This window comes from Thamnophis elegans, chromosome 17 (genome assembly GCF_009769535.1).
Source record: "Thamnophis elegans isolate rThaEle1 chromosome 17, rThaEle1.pri, whole genome shotgun sequence".
NCBI classification, from domain to species: domain Eukaryota; kingdom Metazoa; phylum Chordata; class Lepidosauria; order Squamata; family Colubridae; genus Thamnophis; species Thamnophis elegans.
In genome coordinates this window covers 12,961,120-12,985,573 of record NC_045557.1, presented here as the reverse complement: position 1 = coordinate 12,985,573, position 24,454 = coordinate 12,961,120, and the positions used below count along the sequence as shown (strand labels likewise).

The 24,454-nt window shown below is 46.7% G+C and overlaps 1 protein-coding gene across 1 annotated transcript in view; it reads left to right on the top strand.

The window, feature by feature from the left end:
* Positions 1-24,454, top strand: part of F11R (F11 receptor) — a 35,230-nt gene continuing 10,776 nt past the window's right edge. Inside the window, exons 1-5 of the mRNA XM_032234076.1 lie at positions 1-120; positions 16,321-16,374; positions 20,991-21,104; positions 22,528-22,665; positions 24,020-24,222. Coding sequence (XP_032089967.1) covers positions 72-120; positions 16,321-16,374; positions 20,991-21,104; positions 22,528-22,665; positions 24,020-24,222 — 558 coding nt within the window. The 5' untranslated portion in view covers positions 1-71. The remainder of the gene's footprint in view (positions 121-16,320; positions 16,375-20,990; positions 21,105-22,527; positions 22,666-24,019; positions 24,223-24,454) is intronic.

Genomic DNA, 24,454 nt, shown 5'->3' with positions numbered 1-24,454 from the left:
TCACCTGTGCACCTCGGCAGCGGAGCGAGCGAGCGAGCGAGCGGACGGCGGGCAGGGCGAGCGGAGCGGCGATGGCGGCGCAGGGCTGGCTCTGGGGGTGCCTCTTCTTCGCAGGTTGGGGTAAGGAAGTGGGGGTGTGGGGCGATCGGGGGCTGGGGAGGAGGGCAGGCAGCCCAAGACACGGGATCAAGCGCTTGGGGATTTCGGGAATCTCCCGGGGGGGGCAGAGAAACCAAGAAAACTCCCATTAAGAATGGGTGCCACGGAGGGAAATTGGGGTGACTAAGTAACCCCCACTCCATCCCGTGCCCCTCCCCCATGTCTCCTCCCTCCCGATTGTCCCCTTTTATTTGACCGCATTGGACTTTCCCAAACAGAATAAGAGCTGAAGGGACCTTGGAGGTTCTTCTAGTCCAACCCCTGCTCAAACAGGAGGCCCTCTAATTTTTTGGGGGGGGGCAACACTAGCTATTGTATACTGGCCGGGCTCCTTTTGATTGATTTGCTTTTGATTGATTTCCAAGATTTCTCTCTCTTCCTCCTCTTCTGCTTGCCTTTTGTTTTTAATCTTGGTTTCTGGAAGGAGAGGCTGGAGCTAAGCCATGGTTTGTTTAAGCAAGGGTAAAGCAGCGAAGGCATGAGTTGAGGTTAAGTATAAACCCGTGTTTATCAATCATGCCACTCTAAGATGGGGGGGGCTTCAATTCCCAGAATGCCCCAGCCAGCGAAGCTGGCTGGAGCATTCTGGGAGTTGAAGTCCCCCCATCCTAGGGTGGGCAAGATGTGAAATGCTCCTTAAAACTCTCAAAGCTGCATGGATTTCGTGTCAAGTGTCTTTTGGTTTCCTAAAAAAAAAAAATACAAAATGGTAGACTGTATCCGTATCGTTTGTTGTTGTTGTTAGTTGCGAAGTTGTGTCCGACCCCATGGACAATGTTCCTCCAGGCCTTCCTGTCCTCTGCCATCCTCTGGAGTCCATTGAAGCTCACGCCGGCTGCTTCGGTGACTCCATCCAGCCCACTTCCTTCTCTGCCGTCCCCTTCTTCTTCTTTGGCCCTCCATCGTTCCCAGCATGAGGCTCTTCTCCAGGGAGTCCTTCCTTCTGTATCATAGACACCCCCCAAAAATCCCAGTCTGAACCAATCCAAGCTTCAGGCTAAACTGGCCTCTGCCTTTGAGATGTTTTGGCAAACTTTTAATTTAATTGTCTTCAAATCCTGCCCCGCTTTCTAGCTTGGGGATCTCTTTGGCTCGGTTTGGCTGTTTGCAGTTTGCAAAAAATAATAATAATAAAAGTTTCAAAAGGTGAATGTCCAACCGAGCTTTGGCGGAGGGAGGGGTAGTTTCAGGGCTAACTCCCGCGGGACGGCGTGGGTGGACAAAACAGGATTTCATTCCTGATAAATTCACCAATGAGCTCGAAACCAAAGCCCGAAAAGGTACCGGGCACTTTTGAGTCACTTTTCTCTCTTGAAAAATAATTGTTGAAAGGGAGGGCGAGAACAAGCCGCATCATGTTTCTGTTGTTTTTGCAAGGCACACCCAGGTTTTTCTGGAAAGGTGAGCGGGCACACGGACCCCCCCCTTTCCAGCCTGGCCTGGGCCGGCTCTAGTTATTCCTCCTGTTGTTGAGGGGTCTTGGGGATTTAGGATCTCGGCATTCCCGAAGGCTTTTTCCAAAGGGGTTAAGGACAATTAATGATCAAAGTCTGGAAAACCACAGTAGAGAATGGTTGAGTTCCCTTCAAACTCGATCTGGCTTGGTATCGCAGGAATATTCATGCCACGTTAAAAAAGGGAAGCATCGGGAAGCTAAAGAGGGTCTCTGCCTGTTTTTCTGTTGTTGTTGATGCTCATCAGAAATAAAGGAAAAGAAAGAAAGGAAAGAGAGGGAAAGAAACAAAGAGAAAGTGAGAAAGAAAGAGAAGAGAAACAGACGAGAAAGAGAGGATAGGAAATGAAACAGAGAAAGAGGCAAAGAGAAAGAGAGAAAAGAGACAAAGAGTGTCAGAAAAGAGAGAGAGAAACAGACAGAAAGAAATAGAAGCATAAAAAGAGATAAAGAGAAAGAAAGAAAGGAGAAAGGAACAAAGAGCAAGAAAGAGAGACAGAGAAGAAAGAAAGGAAAAGAAAAATGAAAGAGATAGATAAAGGAGAAGAAAGAGAAAGAGGAAAGAAAGAGAAAGAAAAAAGAAAGAAAGGGGAAGGAAGGTTGGTTGCTTGCTTGCTTTATGGTAGCTTCCAGTAATCTTTGCACAGTGGATATTACTATAATGACAATGTAAAAAGCAAGAAGAAAATACCTGAGGACCAATGAATCTGGTATTTACTACCATTAAAGCAAGATGGCTGGAACATTGAAAAGATTGGGAGATTACCGGCTGCTGACCTGGAGCCAAAAAGTTAGAAGTCAAGTGGAAAGGTGTGATATAACAGGGAGAGAAAGGCCAGGGGAACTAGGACAAAAGTAGAACTAGGAGACATAGGATTTCCCCACTTCACAGGGCAGAAAATGGGGCCAGCCTGTCTGAAGTTTCCTGTTGAAATGCAGATTGCCCTTTTCTAAGTGTTAAAAGCAAATAAAGCTCTCTCCCTTCCTCAGATATATCTATATTTCCCCAGAATATTCATTAACGGATGCAGTTATTCTGGTTAATCTGAATTTCCCAAGTTTTGTGGGGTGGCGTGAAAGATTTAAGCAATGTAGCACCTTCGATCCCGTTCTCTCCTCCTGAATGTTTGGCCAGGGTTTAGAACGGCAAAGGGAGGCCCTGAAGTCATCAGCAGAAGCTAAATTGGGCAGGAAACGATTCCTGATCCCTTCATTTCTTGCTTTGGGCCTGGAGTTTTGCCTAACAGAAGCCCCAGGTGGGTATTTGCATTCCTGAGAAAGTGTGAGACAACAAAAGGGAATGACTCACTTCAGAGAGAAGCTAAAGGGGAAGATTAAGAATTTTATTTAGTTTCTTGTGTGTGGCTCAATTATTTTCACTCAGGGGGGGGGGGTGGAAAGGAAGGAAGGAAAGAAGGAGAAAGAGTAAGGAAAGAAGGAGAAGGAAGGAGAAAGGATGAAGGAGGGAGGGAAGGAAAGAAGGAGAAAGTAAGGAAAAAAGGAGAAGGAAGGGGAAAGGAAGAAGGGGGAGGGAAGGAAAGAAGGAGAAAGAGTAAGGAAAAAGGAGAGGAAGGAGAAAGGAAGAAGGAGGGAGGAAGGAAGGAGAAATAGAAGAAGGAAGGAAGAAATAGAAGAAGGAAGGAGAAGAGGAAGGAGGGAAGGAAGGAGAAAAAGGAACGAAGGAGAAGAAAGACAGGAGGGAGGGAGATGAAGGAAGGAAGGAGAAATAGAAAAAGGAAGGAGAAAGGAAAGAAGGAAGAAGAAGGATGGAAGGAGAAGGAAAGAAAGGAGAAAGAGGAAGCAGGAGGGAGGAGGAAGGAGAAAGAAGAAGAGGAGAGGGAAGGAAGGAAGGAGAAAGAAGGAAAAGGAAGAAGAGATAGGAACAAGGAGAGAAAAAAAGAAAGAAAGAGAAAAGAGAGAAATAATGTTAACTAACTTCTGTTTACAGTCATCTTAGCACAGGTGCCCTTACTACTAGAGTAGCAGCCCTTTCACTATTTGGTGAGTTTTGGGGGAAACGGGAGCCTGGCTTTTCCGTGGGAAGGAGAGAGAGCAACTAACAATATTGGCTGTCTAAATTTCCTTTTTGGCTTCATCCCTCCCAAGCTCAGAGGTGCCAGGTCAGAGCAGGGTTGGAGAGAGGGAGGATGGGAAGGCAGGCCTCTTTGGGAGCTGTCAATTAGAATAGAGCTGGGAGGGACCTTGGAGGCCCTCTAGTCCAGCCCCCTGCTCAAGCAGGAGACCAGATACCATCCCAGACATGTAGCTGTCCAGTCCCTTTTAAAAACCTCCTGTGATTAAACTCCCACAATTTCTGGTGGCAAGCTGTTCCACTGATTAATTGTCCTCACTGTTAGGAAATTCCCCCTCAGTTCCAGTTTACTTCTCTCCTTGATTAGTTTCCATCTGTTGCTGCTTCTCCTGCCATCAGAATCAGAATAGAGCTGGAAGGGACCTTGGAGGTCTTCTAGTCCAGCCCCCTGCTCAAGCAGGAGATCCTATACCATTCCAGACAAGTAGCCTTTCCAGTCTCTTCTTAACAACCTCCAGTGATGGAGCACCCCCATTTCTGGTGGCAAGCTGTTCCACTGGTTAACTTTCCTTACTGTTAGGAAGTTTTCTTTAGTTCCAGGTTGTTTCTCTCCTTGGTTAGTTTCCATCCGTTGTTTCTTGTCGTGGCTTCTGGTGCTTTGGGAAATAAATTGACCCCCTCCTCTTTGGGGCAGCCCCTCAAATACTGGGAAACTGCTATCTTGTCAGGGGTGGCTATGAATTTCCCAAAGGGGCCACAGGAGAAACTAGAATTATTCTGGAGGGCTGAATCAACACGGCTTTGAAGGTGTGTAGCACACAGGCACACATGCACACCAGTGGTGGGTTTCAAAATTTTTAGAACCTCTCTGTAGGTGTGGCCTGCTTTGTGGGAGTGGCTTGCAGGCCATGTGATTGGGTGGGAGTGGCTTGCCAGCCATGTGACCGGGTGGGCATGGCCAACTTGTAAAATGTGGTGGAACTCATTTAACAACGCTCTTGCTTAGCAACCAAAATGTTGGCTCAGGAACTCTGGCATTGAAGTATCTCCCCCAAATTAAACAGTACCCTGTTTCCTCCTTTCCGTGAATTTCCTCGGTCAATTATGCGTTCTCTGCACATCCTAAGATCTCCCCGTTATTCTCTCATCTTCATTCAGTATTGTGTTATTTTTCCATTTCTGTGCGTATGTTATTCTGGTGCTTGTGGCGATTTTTCACACTTATGACCGTTACAGTGTCCCCGTGGTCAAAATTCAGCCGCTTTGGCAACTGACTCAGATTTATGATGGGGTCCTCTTTTGCAAAGTCCCTTGTTTTTAATTGTATAAAATACAAATAAAAGAAAATAGGAAATTAAGGGCGGGAAAAGGGACGGGGGGGGGGGAGAGAAGGGGGTGTTGGATACAAGGAGGAAGAAAAAAGCGGGGGGGGGGGAGGCATTGACTTCTAACTCTTCCTAGCCCAGGACAAGATAAACACACTCTTTGCTTTTACACATTAATCTATTGACTAGCCATTTCTATAACACCGAATCTTTCCAATCCACAAACCCAAGATCAAAGTTTCATTGTTTTTTTTTTCTTCCCGAGCACAAATTCCATTTCACAGTTTCAGTTGCAAATTGGCTTCCCTTGAACTTCGTACTTAAGTGGAGAGTAGAGGGAATGTGCATAAGTGCACTGACAGGTGCCTATCTTCCCCCTCCTTGTGTTTGTTCCCCTTTTATTCTGGTTCTCGTTTTACAAATTCCAATAAATAAATAAACATAATAAGAACTTATTTTTTTTCTTTGATTGAAGTATTCAATTTAAGCACTCCTGCTTTATCTTCCTTGCTATGGAAATAACGTGTATTTCTATTTGCATCTAGTCATGTTGTTTTTTTTTTGAAAAGTTTTTTGTTTTGGTTTCCCATAACCACGCTTACATCATTAATCTTACAATGTGTCATCTGGGTACAGTCTTTGTGTCATCATATTTAACAGTTAAATCATTTAATCTACTTTTATTTTAATCTATTTATACATTTACATTTCAGTTACCTTTTAATTCAGCTCCTCCCTATAATTCTACATTTCCCCCCAAATTATTCAGTTTTCTGTTTCTTTTTTGTCTATCATTTTCTGTCCAGTGATCCCCATAGCTTATAATTCTCTGATTCTTCCTTCTCTTCATTGCCAACGTTAATCTTTTCATTTCGGCACAGTCTAATGAGGGAAATTTTTTTCCAACATTTTTCGGCGCAGTGCAGAGTAAAATTACAGCCTCAGCTCAGCCAATAGCAGCCATTTCCATAACCCAAACCCTATTAACTTCCACCTGTCTTACCCCTTTTCTTTTATTTTTATTTCTATTTTATAGTGGGATGATTTTAATAAAGATGGGAGCGACTAATCGGTTTGAGTAGGCAAGAATATTGCCGACCCTGGGACCCTTGGTGTTCTCGGAGCTTGGTCATTTTCTTGCAGACGTCTTATGACCCAACTAGGGAACGTCATCAGTGCTAGAAGGGAGTCATGTTTGCTCTTTGTTTATGCACAAGTGTTGGTGGGTGTGTTCTTGGTGATTCCTAGATTAGGCTGTTGTTGTCTGATTGCTCGTCAAAGCTGGTAGTTCCTTAATCAGAGTAGTATTATTTTGACTTGATTGGTTTGGTACTACAGGGCAAGCCTCTTAAGTGTAGTTAGTGTGCAAAATGAGAGCAAATCCTGTTGTATTTTCAGTTGGGCACTTGGCTTAAGAGGTTGTTGTAATTCGGTTTATAATTTTAACACAGGCTCGGGGGGGGGGAGGGTACCCGCACAGAACATGGGTGAGGTCTGTTTCCTGCGGAATCTTCTAGAGTTTGCTTTGTGCAAACTCTGAATGGGGAAACAACCCCTCCCCCCCCCACTTCACCCAGTCCTTCTGGTTAATAAACAGCCTTTCCCACCCTCTGCCTCTCTGGCCAATGGGTCCAAAGTTACACAAGTTTTGAGGCCCAAGAGATTTCATTTCATTTCTTTCTTTCTTTCTTTTCTTTCTTCTTCTTTTCTTTCTTTCTTTCTTTTTCTTCTTGTCTTTTTTTCTTTTCTTTTTCTTTCTTCCTCTTTCTTTCTTTCTTTTTCTTCTTTCTTTTCTTTTTTTTTTTTTTCTTTTTTTTTTTTCTTTTCTTTCTTTCTTTCTTGTTCCCCTCACTCTAACCGTTACCTATCCATCACTTCCTTGCTTGCTTGCTTTTTCTTTCTTTCTTCTTTTCTCTTTCTTTCTTTCTATCTTTCTTTCTTTCTCTCTCTCCTTTGCCCCACTCTTAACCCTTCCCTATCTCTCCTTCCTTCTTCCTCCCTCCTTTTTCTTCCTTCTTCCTCCTCCCTTTCTTCTTTCTTTCTTGCTCTTTTTCTCCTCCACTCTACTCTTCCTATCTCTCCTTCCTTCTCCCCCTCCTTCTCTCCCTTTTCCTTCCTTCCTTCCTTCCTTTCTTGTTGCTCTTTTTCTCCTTCACTCTAAACCTTTCCCTATCTCTCCTTCCTTCTTCCCCCCTCCCTCCCTCCATTCCTTGTCTTTCTTTTTTCTTTTCTTCTTCTTGATTTTTCTCCTCCACTCTAACTCTTTCCCTATCTCTCCTTCCTTCTTCCCCCTCCTTCCCTCCCTTTTTCCTTCCTTCCTTCCTTTCTTCTTGCTCTTTTTTTTCCTCCACTCTAACCTTGCCCCTATCTCTCCTTCCTTCTTCCCCCCTCTTTGATTTACTAACCACCCACACAAATGAAAAGAGTAATCAAAACTCCCTCCAGAATAAAAGTGACCAGCAACTTACTTACTTACTCAAGTTTCCCAGAGAGCAGTCAAGTCCTCACGGTCTTACGTGAGGCTAGTATTGTGGAGGTCACCTGAATCCCAGTGGGCTGCTGTTCCACAGGACAGCTGCCAGGACAGAGAAGGAACTGTTCTGAGTCCCATCCCTGGGAACTGAAACTGGTGGTGCCACGAATAAACCACTCTTGTGGTGGAGTTTGGCTGGACGGAATGTGATGGAGCTTCAGAAGAAGTGGAGATGATGGCCAGAAAGTGGCAGGGGGTGAAAGCCCCTTGAAGAAGGCTAGAGGGCCAACAGTCAGATTATTCCCAGAAAGGGGTCCTCCAAAATGTTGGGGATAAAACCCCATTCAACCCTATCAAGATTTTTTATAGCCATTTATTTAACAGATTGACAGAGTTGGAAGGGACCTTGTAGGTCATCTAGTCCAACCTCCTGCTCAAGCAGGAGACCCTACACCATTTCTGACAGGGGGCAGTCCAGTCTCTTCTTGAAAGTCTCCAGGGATGAAGCCCACAACTTCCGAAGGCAACTTTTGTTCCATGGGTTGATGGTTCTCCCTGTCAGGAAATTCCTCCTTATTTCCAGGTTGAATCTATCCTTGGTCAGTTTCCATCCATTCTTCCTTCTCTGGCCTTCGGGGGCTTTGGAGAATAGCTCGACCCACTTCCTCTTCTCTGTGGCAGCCCCTGAAATATTGGAAGATGCTCTCCTGTCTCCCCTGGTCCTTCTCTTCCCTAGACCAGCCAGGCCCAGTTCCTGTAACCATTCTTCATATATTTTAGCCTCCAGTCCCCTCATCATCCTGGTTGCTCTTCTCTGCCCTCTTTCTAGAGTCTAAACATCTTTTTTATAGTGTGGGGACCAAAACTGGATGCAGGATTCTAGGTGTGGCCTTACTAAGGCTTTACAGAGTGGTATTAGGACCTCCCTTGATCTTGATTGAATCCCTCTGTTAATGCAGTTTAGGATTGCATTGGCTTTTTTGGCTGCTGCCACACATTGTTGGCTCCTATTTAATTGGTTGTTTACTAAGAGTCCAAGATCCCTCTCACTGCTATTAAGCCTGGTGCAGCATTAATGGGACATTGCTCTCCTGTCTCCCCTGGTCCTTCTCTTCCCTAGACTAGCCAGGCCCAGTTCCTGCAACTGTTCATCATCTGTTTTGGCTTCCAGTCCCCTCATCATCCTGGTTGCTCTTTTCTTCACTATTTCTAGAGTGTCAACATCTTCCTCCTTCCTTCCTTTCCCAACCTGGAATGAGGAAGCCACCATGATGTACAGTCCTGTGAAAAAATCTGAGGGAATCTGCACAGCCTCATCCTTGTTTTCTAGAATGTTCCTTGGCCTCCCTAGGTTTTTTCTGGAATTATAAATGGAGGTTCGCTTTGCCCCAGAGCTGGGAAAGGTCACAGATGATGCTTACAAAACCCTGGGAAGCTGCAACTGGTGGCAGCTCCTCGTTTAGTGTCCCACGTTTACAACGACCATTAAAAACGTGACTTCCAATCGGTCCTCGCACTTACAACCGATGCAGCTTCCCCACAGTCATGGGATCAGGATTAGGTCGCTTGGTTCAGAAAGATTACCAGGTCCAAACAGAAATACATGCTATTTCCATTTATTTTTTTAAAAAAGGAAGATAAAGCAGGAATGGTTGAATTGATGAGTCAAAGAGGAAAATATGTATGTTTCAGCACGTTTTTCCCCCTTGGAAATCACTTCTGGACTTTGTGCTTGGGGTGAAAAAGAAAATGAAACCTTGACTTTGGTTCTGTTGATCCGAATGTTTTGACGTCATAGAAACGGATGGTTAAATATTAATGTGTAAAAGCAAAAAAGTGGAGGCTGGAGTGTTTTAATCTTGTACCAAACTACAAGTCAGAAGTCAATGCCTTTCTCCTCCTTTTTCTCCTTGAATCTCACACCTCCTTTTCCTTCCCTTCATTTCCTACTTCTATTTTGTTTTCTTTGTATTTTATATGATTAAACGAATATTTGTTTTTTTAAAGTTGCTTGGCCTCGAACTCGTATTTACGATGGTTGTAGCATCCTGGGATCATGCAATGTCCCTTTGCACCCTTCCCAGCCAGCTTTTGACAAACAAAGTGATTGAAAGAAGCCCGGTTCGCTTAAAGACCGCACGATTCGCTTAACAACTGCAGCAATTCCGTTAACAACACAGGGGAAAAAGACGGTAGAATAGGGCATAATTGCTTTATCCACCGCCTCGCTTAACGATGGAAATACTCGTCTCTGTTTTGGTCGTGACTGCCTGGGAGCTCCTTCCCTGAGTAACTCCGTAGTGCCGAATTGGACGGAGGTTTACGTAATGTTAATTTACAGAACGGCAGCTTCCTCGGGGACTTGACTTTCCTGGTTCAAGGTGATGAATACTTTCTGTCCTTCAGGAATGCTGTCCTCTCCAATTACTGGTTGGGTGGCAAGTAGCATCGTTCGGCTTGTAGACGTCCAGGAGAGGTTGGCTGCTCCTTCTTTCAAGAAGAGACTGGACTGCCCTCTGCCAGAAATGGTGTAGGTTCTCCTGCTTGGGCGGGGGGTTGGACTAGATGACCTCCAAGGTCCCTTCCAACTCCTTAATCCGTATCTGATTCATAAAGAAGCCAAAGATGGCATGATTAAATGGATGCAAAATACAAACTAGACAGTAAATTTCTACAGAGCCATTTAATCCCCAAATCCCAGCATTGAGAGAGCACAGTGGCTAGATTGAGATATTGCAGTCTAATTCTGCCAACTGACAGCAGTTCGATCCTGACCGGCTCAAGGTCGACTCATCCTTCCATCCTTCCGAGGTGGGTGAAATGAGGACCCAGATTGTTGCGGGGAAGAGGCTGATATTTGTAAACCGCTTAGAGAGGGCTGGAAAGCAGTGTGAAGTAGTATGTAAGGCTAAATGCTATTTTCCTTCCCTCCCTCCCTCCCTCCCTCCCTCCCTCCCAGTGGTCACAATGCAATATTGCAGGCTAATTCTGGCTATTGCCAGGAGTTCAATTCTCACTGACTCAAAGTTGACTCAGCCTTCTGTCCTTCCAAGGTGCGTAAATTGAGGACCCAGATTGTTAGGGGGCAAGAGGCTGATTCTGTAAACCGCTTAGAGAGGGCTGCAAAGCACTGTGAAGCGGAATATAAGTCTGAGTGCTCTTGTTATTAACTGTCAGTTGGACTCAATGCCAAATCGGACAAAAGTGCCATAAATTGCCAATCAATCAATAAGCCCCCCCCCCCCGGACGAACTCAGCTGGCGGGTTGCCTCCTGCGAGTGGTGCCATGCCTTTGAGACAAAAAGAAGTTTCAAAATCCAGATTTTATTTGTGAATCGAATCAGGGAAGTCCCAGCCAGCTGCGTCTTCGGCTACTTAGGTCAGCTGAGTTTCCCCTGCAAGGAGCCCAAGTGAGTCATCTCTTTCGTGGGAGCAGAAAATAAGCGGAGCTGAAACTCGCCGGGCAAGAAACTCAACAAATCAGGTGCATTACCACACCTTCCGCCCTCTGCTACCTGGAGGGGAAGTTTCTTCAGTTCACGAACAGCGGCACAAGCATTTGCAAGCCAGTGCACACCCACCGGGATCCAGACCTTATCTGCAAAAGGGATTTTCACAATTTTTGGCAGTGCGATTCTTACGGTTTTGTTTAGACGTGATAAGGTAAAAGGTAAAGGTTCTCCTCGCATGTATGTGCTAGTCGTTCCTGACTCTAGGGGGCGGTGCTCGTCTCTGTTTCAAAGCCGAAAAGCCAGCACTGTCCAAAGACGTCTCCATGGTCATGTGGCTGGCATGACTCAACGCCAAAAGCTCACGGAATGCTGTTAACTTCTCACCAAAGGTGGATCCTATTTTTCTACTTGCATTTTTCACCTACTTTCAAACTGCTAGGTTGCAGAAGCTGAGAGAAGTCTGACTCCCTCAATCCGTTACATAGCACTAGGGATTCGAACCGCCAAACTGCCAACCTTTCTGATCAACAAGCTCAGCGTCTTAGCCCCTGAGCCACTGTGTCCTTTAGACCAGTGGTCCCCAACCTTTTTATCGCCGCGGACCAGTCAGCCTTTGATAATTTTACCGTGGCCCGCTGAGCGCGCGCAGGGGTGGGGGGCGTTGTTCTGCAGCGATCATGGCCCCCAGCCATTAATGTCTAAACTGCTGCAAGATATACTTAAATATTGATAAAATGTGAGGGGGTGTACTCACTTCTGATATCTATCCATCCATGTCTGTCTCTGTCTCTGTCTCTCTCTGTGTATGTATGTGTGTATGCGTGTATGTGTATATATCCTCTATCTATCATCTATCTATCTTTATCTATTTATCCATCCATCCATCATCCCTCTCTATCTATCAATCACCTATCCACCATCTATCTATCTATTCTAGCTGGCTGGGCAATTTGGGGAGTTGAAGTCCAAAAGTGTTAAAGTTGCTGAGATTGAGAAATGAGGACGAAACAAAAGGGAAGAGAATGAAACAAGGTCGTAGAGAGAGATTGCAAAATGAAAGGGCAACTTCTCTTTTTATTTCCTTCCACCCCCACCACCCACACCCCACCGTGCCTCTTTGGCAATTGGCTGCCCAGGAGGGGGGGGGGAAGATGTTTCACAGACAGCTGCCACCCGCCCATCTCTCTCTCTCTCTCCCTCTCTCCGCCTCCCCATCTGACCTCGGCTGCTCCACGGCGGAGACCCCAGAAGGCAAGCAAAAAAAAAAAAAAAGGGCTCAGGAGTGGGGGAAGAAAAAAACCCCATCACGTTCCTATCTGTGAAAGCTCCCCGCTCCCTTCCTGGGCAGCCAATTGCCAGAGAGGCAGTGTGTGTACGTGTGTGTGTGGGGGGGGGGGTTGGCAGCCCGCGGCGCGCCTAGTCCGCTGTGGAACGCGCTGCCACCCGCCCAGCGCTCGCTCTCTCGCTCTCTCTCTCTCCCCCCCTCCAATCTCCCGCTTCTGCTTCGACCGGCCAGCAACTTGTCCCCGCTTGCCCGGGACTGGCCTCTGATTGGCTGGCGGGGAGAAAGCCTCGCCAGGGAAGGAGGGAGGACTCCGCGGTGACGTCATGGGGACGGCGCCCCAGGTAGCGGCGAACCGAACGTGCTCCGTCTCCACGGGCTACCAAGGCGGCCGGGCGGGCGGCCGGGGTGGGAGTGGGGTTTGGACCGGAGAGGCGGCTCTCGGGTTCGAGTCCCGGGGTTGATCTCAGGCTGCGCGTGTGGGTGAAGAGGCAGCAGGGATCATGGCCCCCGGCCGCTGCAGTGATCATGGCCCCCGGCCGCTGCGCGGCCCGGTGCCAGGTACTCCACGGCCCGGCACCGGTCCGCGGACCGGGGGTTGGGGATCACTGCTTTAGACGAATATAAAGGAAAAGGATAAAAATATGTCTTCCCAAGCAGCAATGTTCCCTCTAATTTTTTTCAGTGTGAGCGGAAAAGTATAGTGTTTGAGCGGCACATTTTCATTCCTGAGCACCTGAATTTTTTTCACAGATGTCACCTAAGACAACAACGAAATCAGTATTATTTGAAACTCAATGTTTATTCAAGGTACCCGCTTAATTAAAAGTGTTATAATATCAGTATCACTTAACAATGGTCCTGCTTAGCAACCAAAATGTTGGCTTAGAAACTCTGGCATTGAAGCGTGCAAGTCTTAAAGCTGTCAAGTTACAAGACCCTTCCACCCGTAACCCTTTAGGAAAAAACCCCCAGGGGTCTTCAAACCTGACAGCTTTAAGCCTTGTGGACTTCAACTCCCAGAATTCCTCCTCCAGTCATGTTGCAGCAACGTCATCTGCGTGGATCTGCTCCATCTTCGGTTTTTCACAGGAGGCAGGGCTGCTGCTGAAGATGCCAACGAGCTCCCGCCGCCACTAGAATATGCATTTGTTTAGCATGACATAGAATAGTCTTTCAACCAGAAGTATGGAATAAAAGAGAGACTGATAAATATTAAAAAAATAAAACCAAAAAGCAGCTATTTATTTGAGTTCTAGATAAACATTTAGTTCAGATTTAATAGTGTTTCAGAGATGTGGCTGTCAGCTATTGTGTATGTATGTATTATTATGGAAGGTTAGATGAGATTTCACCAACATTATTCACCCCTGATTAATGCATTCATTCTAATATCGAGTCTGACTCTGAATTACAAATCTATGTCTGAAGAATCTGGGTTAAGTTTTGGATTGGAAATTTGGGGAACATGAAAGTTTATGCATAATTTTTGTAATTTTTTCATTGGGTCTTAATAATGATTTTATTCATTTGGGATTTTTTCATAGGCTTAACACAGCTCTAATTTTGTCATTAGGAGCAATGTAATATTGGCCACTAATGTATTGTATACAGGTTGCCTTAGAAGGTAATACCTTTTGTATAGTAGGAACTTAAGATAGGCAGACTTCATACAGATAAACAATTGAAAAATATTGTTCTTTTTAAAAAGCAGTGTTAATTGCTGCACGTTTCTCATATTAAGTATATTAGCTCAAGTTCATGTTAGGAAAAACTTTCAGTCTTAAAGGTTTGGTGAGGAGAAATCCAAAAATTCTTTTAAAGAATTTAAATTAAATTTGAGGCTACCTCTGCTTTCGCTCTCCCTCCCTCAGTTGTGCAGCAGCGGCAGCAGCAGCTCTCAGCCTATGGCGGCAGCGTCACGCAGGCTGTGGAAGGAGGAGGAGGAGGAGGAGAAGGGAACCAAAGAGAGGCTTTTACCGGGTCTGCGCCCCACAGCCAGGACCGTCCTTGCGCCTCAAGCCGCGTCTCTTCCTGCAAAGCCCTTCGGGCAACCCGAGAGTTCCGCTTGATGCCAGAAGGGCTTTGCAGGAAGAAACGCGGCTTGAGGCGCCAGGACGGTCCTGGCTGTGGGGCGCAGACTCGGTAAAAGCCTCTTTGGTTCCTCCTCCCACTCCTTCCACAGCCTGCGTGACGCTGCCGCCGTAGGCTGAGAGCTGCCGCTGAAACAAGTTTGGGGAGGTCCTTTGCGGGCGGCCAGTTCTAGCCGCCTGCAAAGGACTTCCCTACGTTTACTTTGAAAGAAATCTCTGCGCGGCAGTTAGAAACCTCTGCGCGGGGGTTTCTTGCCATGTGCGCAGCCGCGCACCTTAGAGGGAACAGTGCCAAGCAGTCTTCAGCATACCACCACAAATGAGCCCCCAATATCTACGCGAGACAAGTTGTTATGTCCATTCCGCCCCATTTTACAACCTTGCTTGCTGCAATTGTTTAGTGAATCCCTACGGTCATCAAATTAACACAGTTGTTAAATGAATCTGGCGTCTCCCTTGACTTTCTCGTCAGGGGGTCATAAAAGGGGATCATGTGACCTGGGGACACAGCAACGGTCATAAATGCGAAACAGTTGGAAAGCCTCTGAATTTTGATCACGGGATCGTGGGTATGCTGCAAAGGTCATAACTGCGAAAAACGATCATAAGTCCCTTTTTCAGTGCTGTTTGAATGGTCACTAAATGGACTGTTGTAAGTCGAGGACTATCTGTATACAGATTGGGAGGAAAGATTCATCAAAGTGAATTTTAGTACAACCTTGTTATTTCAAAAGATTATAAACTAATCGTGGTTTATGGTTTCTATTTCTCGCTCTTACAAACCCGGCTTAGGTTGTGAGTTTCTGGATAGTCATTTTTAATTCAGGACAATCTTGTTGTGGCCGGCCAGTGGAGCTGGCAGCAGATTCGGACAGTAAGGAGGGTTAGGGAGGAACCTGGGCCAGCCCTGGAGTCTGGGGAAGGCTCTGGTGAGGGCTCTGTGTCGGAGGCAGAGAGGGGGCCAGGGCCATATGCCAGTTATCAGGTGCCTTCGGAGTCAGATATCAGTGAGGCAGAAGAACAGCTGGAGCCTGTTCCCAGTGTGCGCATGTGCAGAGCTGCCAGACGAAGTGAACAGCTAAAGAACAGGGGTCGACTCCAGAGTAAGTGAATGGCCCCTCCCAGAGGAAATAAAAGGGGAGCGACAGGGGAGTGGAGTTTGCAGGAGACCATTAGTTCATTCCTGCATTCTTGGCCAAGTATTGCGTCGTCTGAAAGATATCGGCCTGGCCACTCTCCCAGCCTAATCAAGGTCGGTAATTGGGAACCCTCTTGAAAGACTGTGGGAGAGGAAAGACTTGCTGGAGAGGAACCCACTGTCAATTCAATAAAAGGGGTTTATCGGGACGAGGACTCGGCTTCGGGCTGCTGGGAAAGCTCAGGTCAGAAGAAATCTAAGCTAGCGAATAAGCACTAAGAGTTCACGAACCTCCCTGTTCGTAGGTTGCAAACCATGATTATATAGTTTGGCGCAATATGTGAATCTACCCAGAGGTGTTTTCCTGGATGTCTCTGAGACCGTCCTCGGAGTTGCAAGTCAGACTGTCTTGTTTAATTAAGCCATTTCTTTTTACCACTCTGGTTGAAACCCGTGACTCTTTGCCCAGTTTTTCATTTCCTGTTTCTGCTGTGCGTGGTTTTCAACGGTGAATCACAGTTTTCGCCGAGAGTTCTTCCTGGTTGATGCTGACCTCTCTGTGCCTCCTGGGCAAGCCCAGCCTCGCTGGACCAGAAGTGGACGATGGGCAAAATTGGGCAGGCGCATTTAACTGGTTATTTTTCCAGAGGGAAGCAAAGAGCAGAGCGATTTCTGGTGCCCAGCAAATTTGGGATGGAATCTGCATTCAGCTTGGACTTTCTGTCTGTTTGAATCGGAGCCTGTTGACCCCCCCCAAAACCTGTGTTTTTGGAAGTTGTGTAGGAAGCCACACACCCCCGTTTTGAGTTGGAATAAGAATCGGAAGCTGTAGGAAAAGGATATTGAAGGATCACCATGGCAGGCTGCCAAGTTTTACAGAGAAATATCTTGATTTTTGGTCTCCTCTCTTTAGGGTCCCTGGTCCTGGGTGAACTCCCATCGGTAATCGAAGTCCGCGAGAATCAAGGTAAGTTTCACACCTGTGTTTGGCCCTCTCTCCTTTTTATCGTGAAATAAAACAAAATCAAATGTGATGATAAAATTAGGCAGTCGTTTCTATCTTCTTTAATCTAATGTATATATTAATTGAATAATAAACTAAATGAAAATATTATGAAATTTATATGGTTATTTAAACAAATGTACTAATTTAATTTAATGTATAATTTACGCAAAATAGATTTATATAATTACGCACCAGAGACATATTCCTTGGGTGTCTAATCACACTTGGCCAATAAAGAATATGCCGTATTCTATCATAGAACTTTCTTCTGGAGAGGGAAGAGAGGAGGAGGAGGAGGAGGAGGAGGAGGAGGAGGAGGAGGAGGAGGAGGAGGAGGAGGAGGAGGAGGAGGAGGAGGAGGAGGAGGAGGAAAAGGACTGTGGGCTCCTTGGTGCTCCTGATCTTGGCTGCTTTCTTGCAGACATTTCATGACCCAACTAGAGAACTTCATCAGTGCTAGAAGAGAGTGGGGTGTGCAGAGAGGAAGAGGAGGAGGAAAAGGACTGTGGGGCCCTTGGTGCTCTCAGCTTGGCTGTTTTCTTGCACATTTCTTCATCCAAACCAGATAAATTAGGTAATGAGTTATCATGAAACGTCTGCAAGAAAACCACCAAGCTCAGAGAGCACCAAGGACCCCACATTCCTTTTCTTCCTCCTCTTCTTCCTCCTCCTCCTCCCTACAAATCCCTCCCTTGTAGCACGCATGATGTTCCTTACTTGGGTCATGAAACCTCTCCAAGAAAACCACCAAGCTCAGAGAGCAGCAAGGGCCCCTCATTTCAACCCTGAGCTACAAATATTCTCCTTTATTGGCACGGTCTTAAGTGCAAGGATCCCTCTCAATCCCTTGTTTAACTTTGAGTGGTCACTAAACAATAGTCGTATGCCAAGGACTAGGCGTAAATCCATAGAAAGGATCTGTGGGCCCTTCCCCAAAGACATTTCTGTGTCCTCCCTGCGTCAGTTGCTACAAGTGGGCAAATGTGCTGCCTTAGGAATTGTTGGCCAGCGAGTTCAGGCTTTGAGTGCTGTTCGCTCCAGGTTTGCTCAGAGGAGGCTGGTGCAAAATGCCTGGCTTGGCTTAAGGGTCTACTTAACGTCGACTGACCTGCAACTCCGGAACTGGCCGGCAAAAGAACTGCCACGGCGGATTAACTGTGGTGGAAGTCTTGGGTTTTGCAAAGCTTTGTTGATGTATTTGGCCGAAGGAAGGGAATAAATAGGAGCTGGGAGGGACCTTGGAGGTCCTCTAGTCCAACCCCCTGCTCAAGCAGGAGACCCAAGACCATTCCAGACAAATGTTTGTTGAATCTCTTCTTAATAACCTCCAGAGATGGAGAAGGAAGGAAGGAAGGAAGGAAGGAAGGAAGGAAGGAAGGAAGGAAGGAAAGCAGGCAGAATAATGGAGTTGGAAGGGACCTTGGAGGTCTTCTAGTCCAACCCCCTGCTCAAGCAGGAGAACCTATACAAGTGATGGCTAACCTTTTCGGCACCAAGTGCCCAAACCAGATTGTGTGTGCATGTGCCAGAGCACCAGAAACTTGAAGAACAGCTGGCTCGTGTTTCCCAGGCTGTTTTGGGGGCCATTTCAAGCCTGAAAAATGTCCTGAAAACATCCCAAAAAACAATCTAAAAACAGCCCAGGAACAGCCTGGAAAATGGATGTGTGCGCCAGACACCTGAAGAGCAGCTGGCAACTGCCCACATAGAGGGCCCTGCGTGCCACCTCTGGCATGTGTGCCATAGGTTTGCCGTCACTGCCCTCTTCCATTTCAGACAAGTGACTGCCCAGTCTCTTCTTTAAAAAACTCCAGTGACGGAGCGCCCACGATTTCTATTCCACTGGTTCCTTGTCCTCACTGATAGGAAGTTTCTCCTTAATTCCAGGTTGCTTCCCTCTTTGGTTAGTTTCCAAATTTAGTTAGTTGAGATCAGAGGCTGCCAGTTTCCAGGATGGCTACTGCAAAAACAGGCTTAGACATGGAAGGAAAATGGTGCAAAACATTCTCCTGCTGCAACCCACCCACCCACCCCTGGCTAACTTATCAATACTCCCTGGGTTTTGCATGGCACACTAAACTACAAGTAGCCCTTGTTAACAAGCAGTTGCTTAAACAACTACTCTGAATGGATGGTGGACTTACCCAAAAAATACTTACAGCCAGGTTCTGGAATTCTAATGGGCTGAATGCAGACACCTATAATCTGTATTATTTGGGGTGTTTGGATCATCTTTGCACCCAGTGGCAGATTCTTTTTGCTGTAAAAAAAACACCCATAGGATTACCTTGATTCACTTAATGACCGTATGAGAAGTTGAAACGAAGAGGCACATAGTTTCATTCTAGCTTATGGACACCAGTTTCAAGGATCAAAAGTGAGACAGATAAAAAAAAATCACCTCCACTTCCAGTTTTCGTGACGGGAGAAAAGTGTTATGAAATTGGAAGACATTTTAGATTCTAGATATCATCAGGGAAAGTTACAATAGTGAGTTTAACAACCCGTGGCAATACAAGGTGCAAAATTGAGTGTTGGTTACACAAGTGCCTCAATTTACAACCATCATGATTTCATTGCAAATTCAAGGCTTCCACTATAGAATGTAATAGAATAGAATAGAATGTAATAGAATAGAATAGAATAGAATAGAATAGAATAGAATAAGGTTTAAGGTTTAGGTTTATTTTATTTATAGGCCGCCCCAATCCCGAAGGATTCCGGATAACTAAACTAAATGAGAATAGAATAGGAATGGAATGGAATAGAATAGAATAAGAAATTAAAGGAGAATAGAAGATTAAAGGAGAATAGAAGAATTAAGGGAGAATAGAAGAATTAAAGGAGAAGGAAATAGGAATGGGATAGAATAGAATCAGATAGAATAGAATAGGAATATAGAATAGTATAGAATGAATAGGAATATGAATGGGAGTAGAATAAGAATAGAATAGGAATATGGAAGAGAATAGAATAGAATAATAAAATGAGAATAAGATAGGAATGGAAGAGAATAGAATAAGAATTAGAATAAGAATATAGAATAGAATAGAAAATACACAATGGGAAGAGAATGGAATGGAGGAGAATAGAATAATAAAATGAGAATAACAATAGGAATGGAATGGAAGAGAATAGAATAAGAATTAGAATAGGAATATAGAATAGAATAGAAAATACAGAATGGAAGAGAACAGAATGGAATGGAATAGAATAGATAGCAATATAGAATAGAATAGAATTCTTTATTGGCCAAGGTGTGATTGGACACACAAGGATTTTCTCTTCGGTGCAGAAGCTCTCAGTGTACATACAAGCAATAAGTGATAAATTGCGATCAAGTCCCCGTAAAAATATTTCATCATAAATCATGAGATACAAGACTTAGGGGATAGTCATAGGATACTAAATAAGCAATCAACCTACTGGGATACTACATAAACAATATAATCGTAAGATACAAGCAACAGAGTTATAGTCATAAGAAGATAAGGGAGATGGGCAATGGGGAAAGATAAAGAGAATTATAGTAATGCACCTCACTAGGTAGGTTGACAATGTTGTGGAAGTTAGTTCTTTCGCAGAGTGAGTGGCACGAGGGAAAAACTTCCATTGCGTCTAGTTGTTCTGGCGGGCAATGCCCTGTAGCCGTGATGGCGAATCTATGCTACATGTGCCAGAGTGGAATGCTAACCCCCCTCTGCTGGCACATGCGCTGTTGCCCCAGGTCAGAACTTTAATGGCGTTTCTTTCCTGAGCTTCTCGTTTCCTGCAAATGACGAAACAGAAGCTCGCGAAAGAAACGCCGCACTGCCGGTGTTGTAGAGGTGGGCTGATCGGCCGAACCAGGAGTAGTGGCGGCCGGAGGCTCCGCCCAGACACTTCTGTGCATGCGCAGAAGCATTGCATGTGTGCAGGAGCGCGCCCGAACCAGTAGTGAAAAAAATTGGCAGCCCAACTCTGCGGTGTTGGGATGCCCCTCCTCCCACTGGCCAGCTGGTCTTCGGTCTCTGTTGCGCATGTGCACATTCAGACATGTCCACCGCACGTCCACGCAGCTGTTTTTCACACAACAGCTGCTGCACCCCTGTGATCAAAATTTGGAGAGTTGGCAACTGGCTTGTATTGAGGAGACTTGCAGTGTCCCGGGGTCAATGCTTAAGTAAGTTTCGCCCCAATTGTATGACCTTTTTTGCCACAGTTGTTAAACGAATCGCCGCAGTTGTTAAGTTAGGATACAGTTGTTAAATGAATCCGGCTTCCCCTGGACTTTGCTCACCAGAAGGTCACAAAACGGGATCACCGGGACGCTGTGACCGTCATAAATAGGAGCCAGTTGCCAAATGCCTGAATGTTGATTATGTGACTGTGGGGCCCATTTGGGCAGGGGGGGGCACAATCCTGTGCCTTTTTTTTAGTGCCGTCAAGACATCGGACGGTTACTAAATGAACAGCCGCAAGTCGAGAACAACCTCTATTCTATATTTCATTTGTTTTTCCAACCCACATTTTTTGTAGCTCGGCAGTCCTTCTGTGTCTTCCCTCTGCATCTCTCACACCCTTCCTTCTCTTCCCAGATGTGAGCCTACCTTGCAAAGCTTTAACATCTCAACCCAACCCAAAACGGCAGGAGTGGAAGTTCCAGAAAGATGGCCTCACCCTGCTCTTCTACCACGCCAACAAGTTCACGGGTGGGTATGACCCACGAGCGTGCCATGACCCGGGGTACGGCATGGAGGCAACGCAGGCAGCTGGCAGTTCAAGCCGCCCTTTATTGCTCCAAATTTCCCCCAAACGCTCCCGTTTCGGGCAAGTCCCAGAGCAAAGTGGTGGCAAACACACAAAAAAACACGAAATCCAGAATGAATGCAAGGAATCCAGGAAAGTTCAGGCTTTGTTCCCAACAAATTCCCCTCCTTAAGTCTCAGTCCCCAGGTGTGCCTTGTGAAGGGGGGCAGGGCGCTCTCCTCCCAAGTAGCCAGGTCAGTCTGTGCTGTTCTCGCCATCTCTCCACTCTCCATGCTCTTGGATCAGGAGCGGGTGTCCTTGCCCCTCGCCTGAGCTCTTTCTCTCATGTTCACCGCTTAGCCTCACTTGGTCATCCTACCCGCCCTTCCTCCCTGCCTACAAGGCGTCCTACTCCTGAAAGGCCTGACTGGCCCTGCCCTTCCCCATTTTCCTCCCAAGCCAATGAAGCTTCCCCCGATCTCCACCAGCTCTAATTCCTGCTCATCTTCCTCATCATCGGGGCATGACGGGGTGGATGGATTACTCAGTGGTCCACTTTCCGAGCTCTCTGTGTGGCTCCAAGTTTGTTGGGGTCTAGAACAACCCTTTGAACCAGGGTGCTTCCCAATGGTCTAGAACAATAGTGTCCAAAATCTGCTGGCTGTGGATTATGGGACCTAATCAAAGAAATCTGGATGGTGCCAGGTTGGGGAAGAAGCTGAAGTAGCGCCTATCATCCAGGTCCTGGTTGCCCCAAAGGTGTTATTTTTTCAAGAGGCAACTGGGCTTTTTGGTGTTTCTTTGAAGACGCTTCCCTTCTCCTCCAAGAAGCTTCTTCAGCTCGGACTGGATGGTGGGGAATGGAAGGATGTATAATCTAGGTCAGCGATGGCTAACCTTCTCCGGACCGAGTGGCCAAAGTGTGCGCGTGCACCCAAATCCCCAAAATGCAATGCAGATGGGCCCCCTGTGCACGTGTGCGCTGGTCCCGCATACACCCCACAAGCCCCTGCATGCATGCCCACCCCGAGTCCCAAGCGCCGCATAATGGAGTAAGCTCCCCTGACTTGTCCCAGCTTCTGCCAACCTAGCAGTTCGAAAGTCTGTAAAAATGCAAGTAGAAAAATAGAGACCACCTTTGGTGGGAAGGTATAACAGCGTTCCGTGCACCTTTTGGCATTTAGTCATGCCGGGCACATGACCATGGAGATGTCTTCGGACAGCGCTGTCTCTTCGGCTTTGAGACAGAGATGAGCAGCGTCCCCTAGAGTCGGAACGACTAGCACAGATGTGAGTGTGGAACCTTTACCTTTAAAGAGAGAGCAACTTAAAGAGAATGAGAATCTTTTTACACAGTTCCGACATGACCGAATTTCTGTCTTTCAGCTAATTACAAGGATCGGGCCACCTTCACCCCATACGAGATCCAGCTCAAGTCAGTGACACGCAAAGATTCGGGCACCTACATTTGCGAAGTCCTCGGAGATTCTTTTGGGGAGTCGGCAGTGAAGCTGATTGTGCAAGGTACCACTTCCAGACCACAGTTGGGGAAATGGGTCGTTTCAACCGAGCAAAACATGAACAGGGATCTTTACGAAAGGGCTGTTTGGTGCAAAGTTCTTAGCATGAACACGGAAGAGTTTGCATCAAGTCTAGTAAGAGCCACGGTGGCCGACTGCCTGCAATTTGGCAGTTCAATCTGATTGATTCAGGCTTCCATCGGTAAAACGAGGACCCAGATTGTTGGAGTCAGAGCAGCGGCTGGGCCACTGCCTGCATCGCTGCCTGTTCGCCGCACAAAATTTTTGTGCATGTGTGCCTTTTCACCTAAAAAAGGTCTGTGCATGTGCACAACACTAGAAAAGTAGGGGGTATATTTTTGCAATGAAGATTGTTCTGCACGTGGGCAAAACAGAAAATCAAGGGGGCGCTGCCAAGGATAAAACCAGTTCGGGCGCGTGTCCAGCCGAGTTACTACCTACTCAGCTGAACCGGAACAAACAAGTAGGAACCCATCTCTGGGTCGTAGTAGGCTGACTTTATAATGGATGGTGAAGTGGTGTTGCTATAGCTTTCAACAAGGTTTAGAGCAGTGTTTCTCAACCTTGGCAACTTGAAGATGTCTGGACTTCAAGTCCCAGAATTCCCCAGCCAGCGATTGCTGGCTGGGGAATTCTGGGAGTTGAAGTCCAGACATCTTCAAGTTGCCAAGGTTGAGAAACACTGGTTTAGAGGCTGTGTTGAACGATCCAGGAAGTTCTTGCAGAAAAAACACTATGTTTGATCTAATCCTCTAATGCCAGTTGATCACCAACAGCTACTCAAGGTGAAAAGCACTCTGAGCATGTTGCGGCCTGCCAGCAACCGGTGGAGCTGGCGGCAGAGTGGAGGTTGGGGAGGAACCTGGGGCAGTCCTGGAGTCCAGGGAAGGCTCGGACGAGGGCTCTGTGTCGGAGGCAGAGAAGGGGGCTAGAGCCGTCTGACAGTTATCAGCTGCCTTCAGAGTCGGACATCAGTGAGGCAGAAGAGCAGCTGGAGCCTGTTCCCAGCTGCCAAGAGAAAGGAACAGCTAAGGAACAAGGGTTGATTGGGAGTAAGGCCACAGGTGGACGATGAATGGCCCCTCCCAGACGAAATAAAAAGGGAGGGAAAGGGGAGTGGAGTTTACAGGAGACTCCCTAGTTTGCTTGCAAAAATCCTTGTAAGTCTCCATCACGCGCGTGGGCGGGGGGGGGACCTTGGAACTTCGACACTGGATTGCGGGGAGACCTGACCTAAATCAAGGACTGCCTTTCCCCGCCAGCCATTTTGTGTGCGTGGCCCCTCATGCCATCCAAACTGGCCTCCTAACCTGTGACAACCCCCTCTTTTTGGGCAGTGCCCGCCACCAAGCCCACCGCCCATGTTCCATCGGTGGTGACCATTGGAAACAAGGCGGTCCTGAGGTGTGAGGAGACCGACGCCAACCCCCGGCCGACTTTCAAGTGGTTCAAGAACAACGTCCAGATGCCCCCCGATCCCAAAACCAGCACCATCTTCAAGAATTCGTCCTACACCATCGACCCAGACACCGGCGTGCTGGTATGTTCCTCTGTTACTGACTTTAAGATGTGTTTATCGTGCGGGGGCTGCAAGCAGGATGCCCCACTTCCACCCAGTACTCACAAACAATTGCCGCTCTAGGACGCTGCACTCACTCTCCTGAATGGCCCAGGCATTCCAGAGTTATGCTGGAACACACAGACACACATACAGACAAACACACACAGACCCCAGGAGTGTCCTCCCCCCACCCCGTCATCTGTGTACCAAG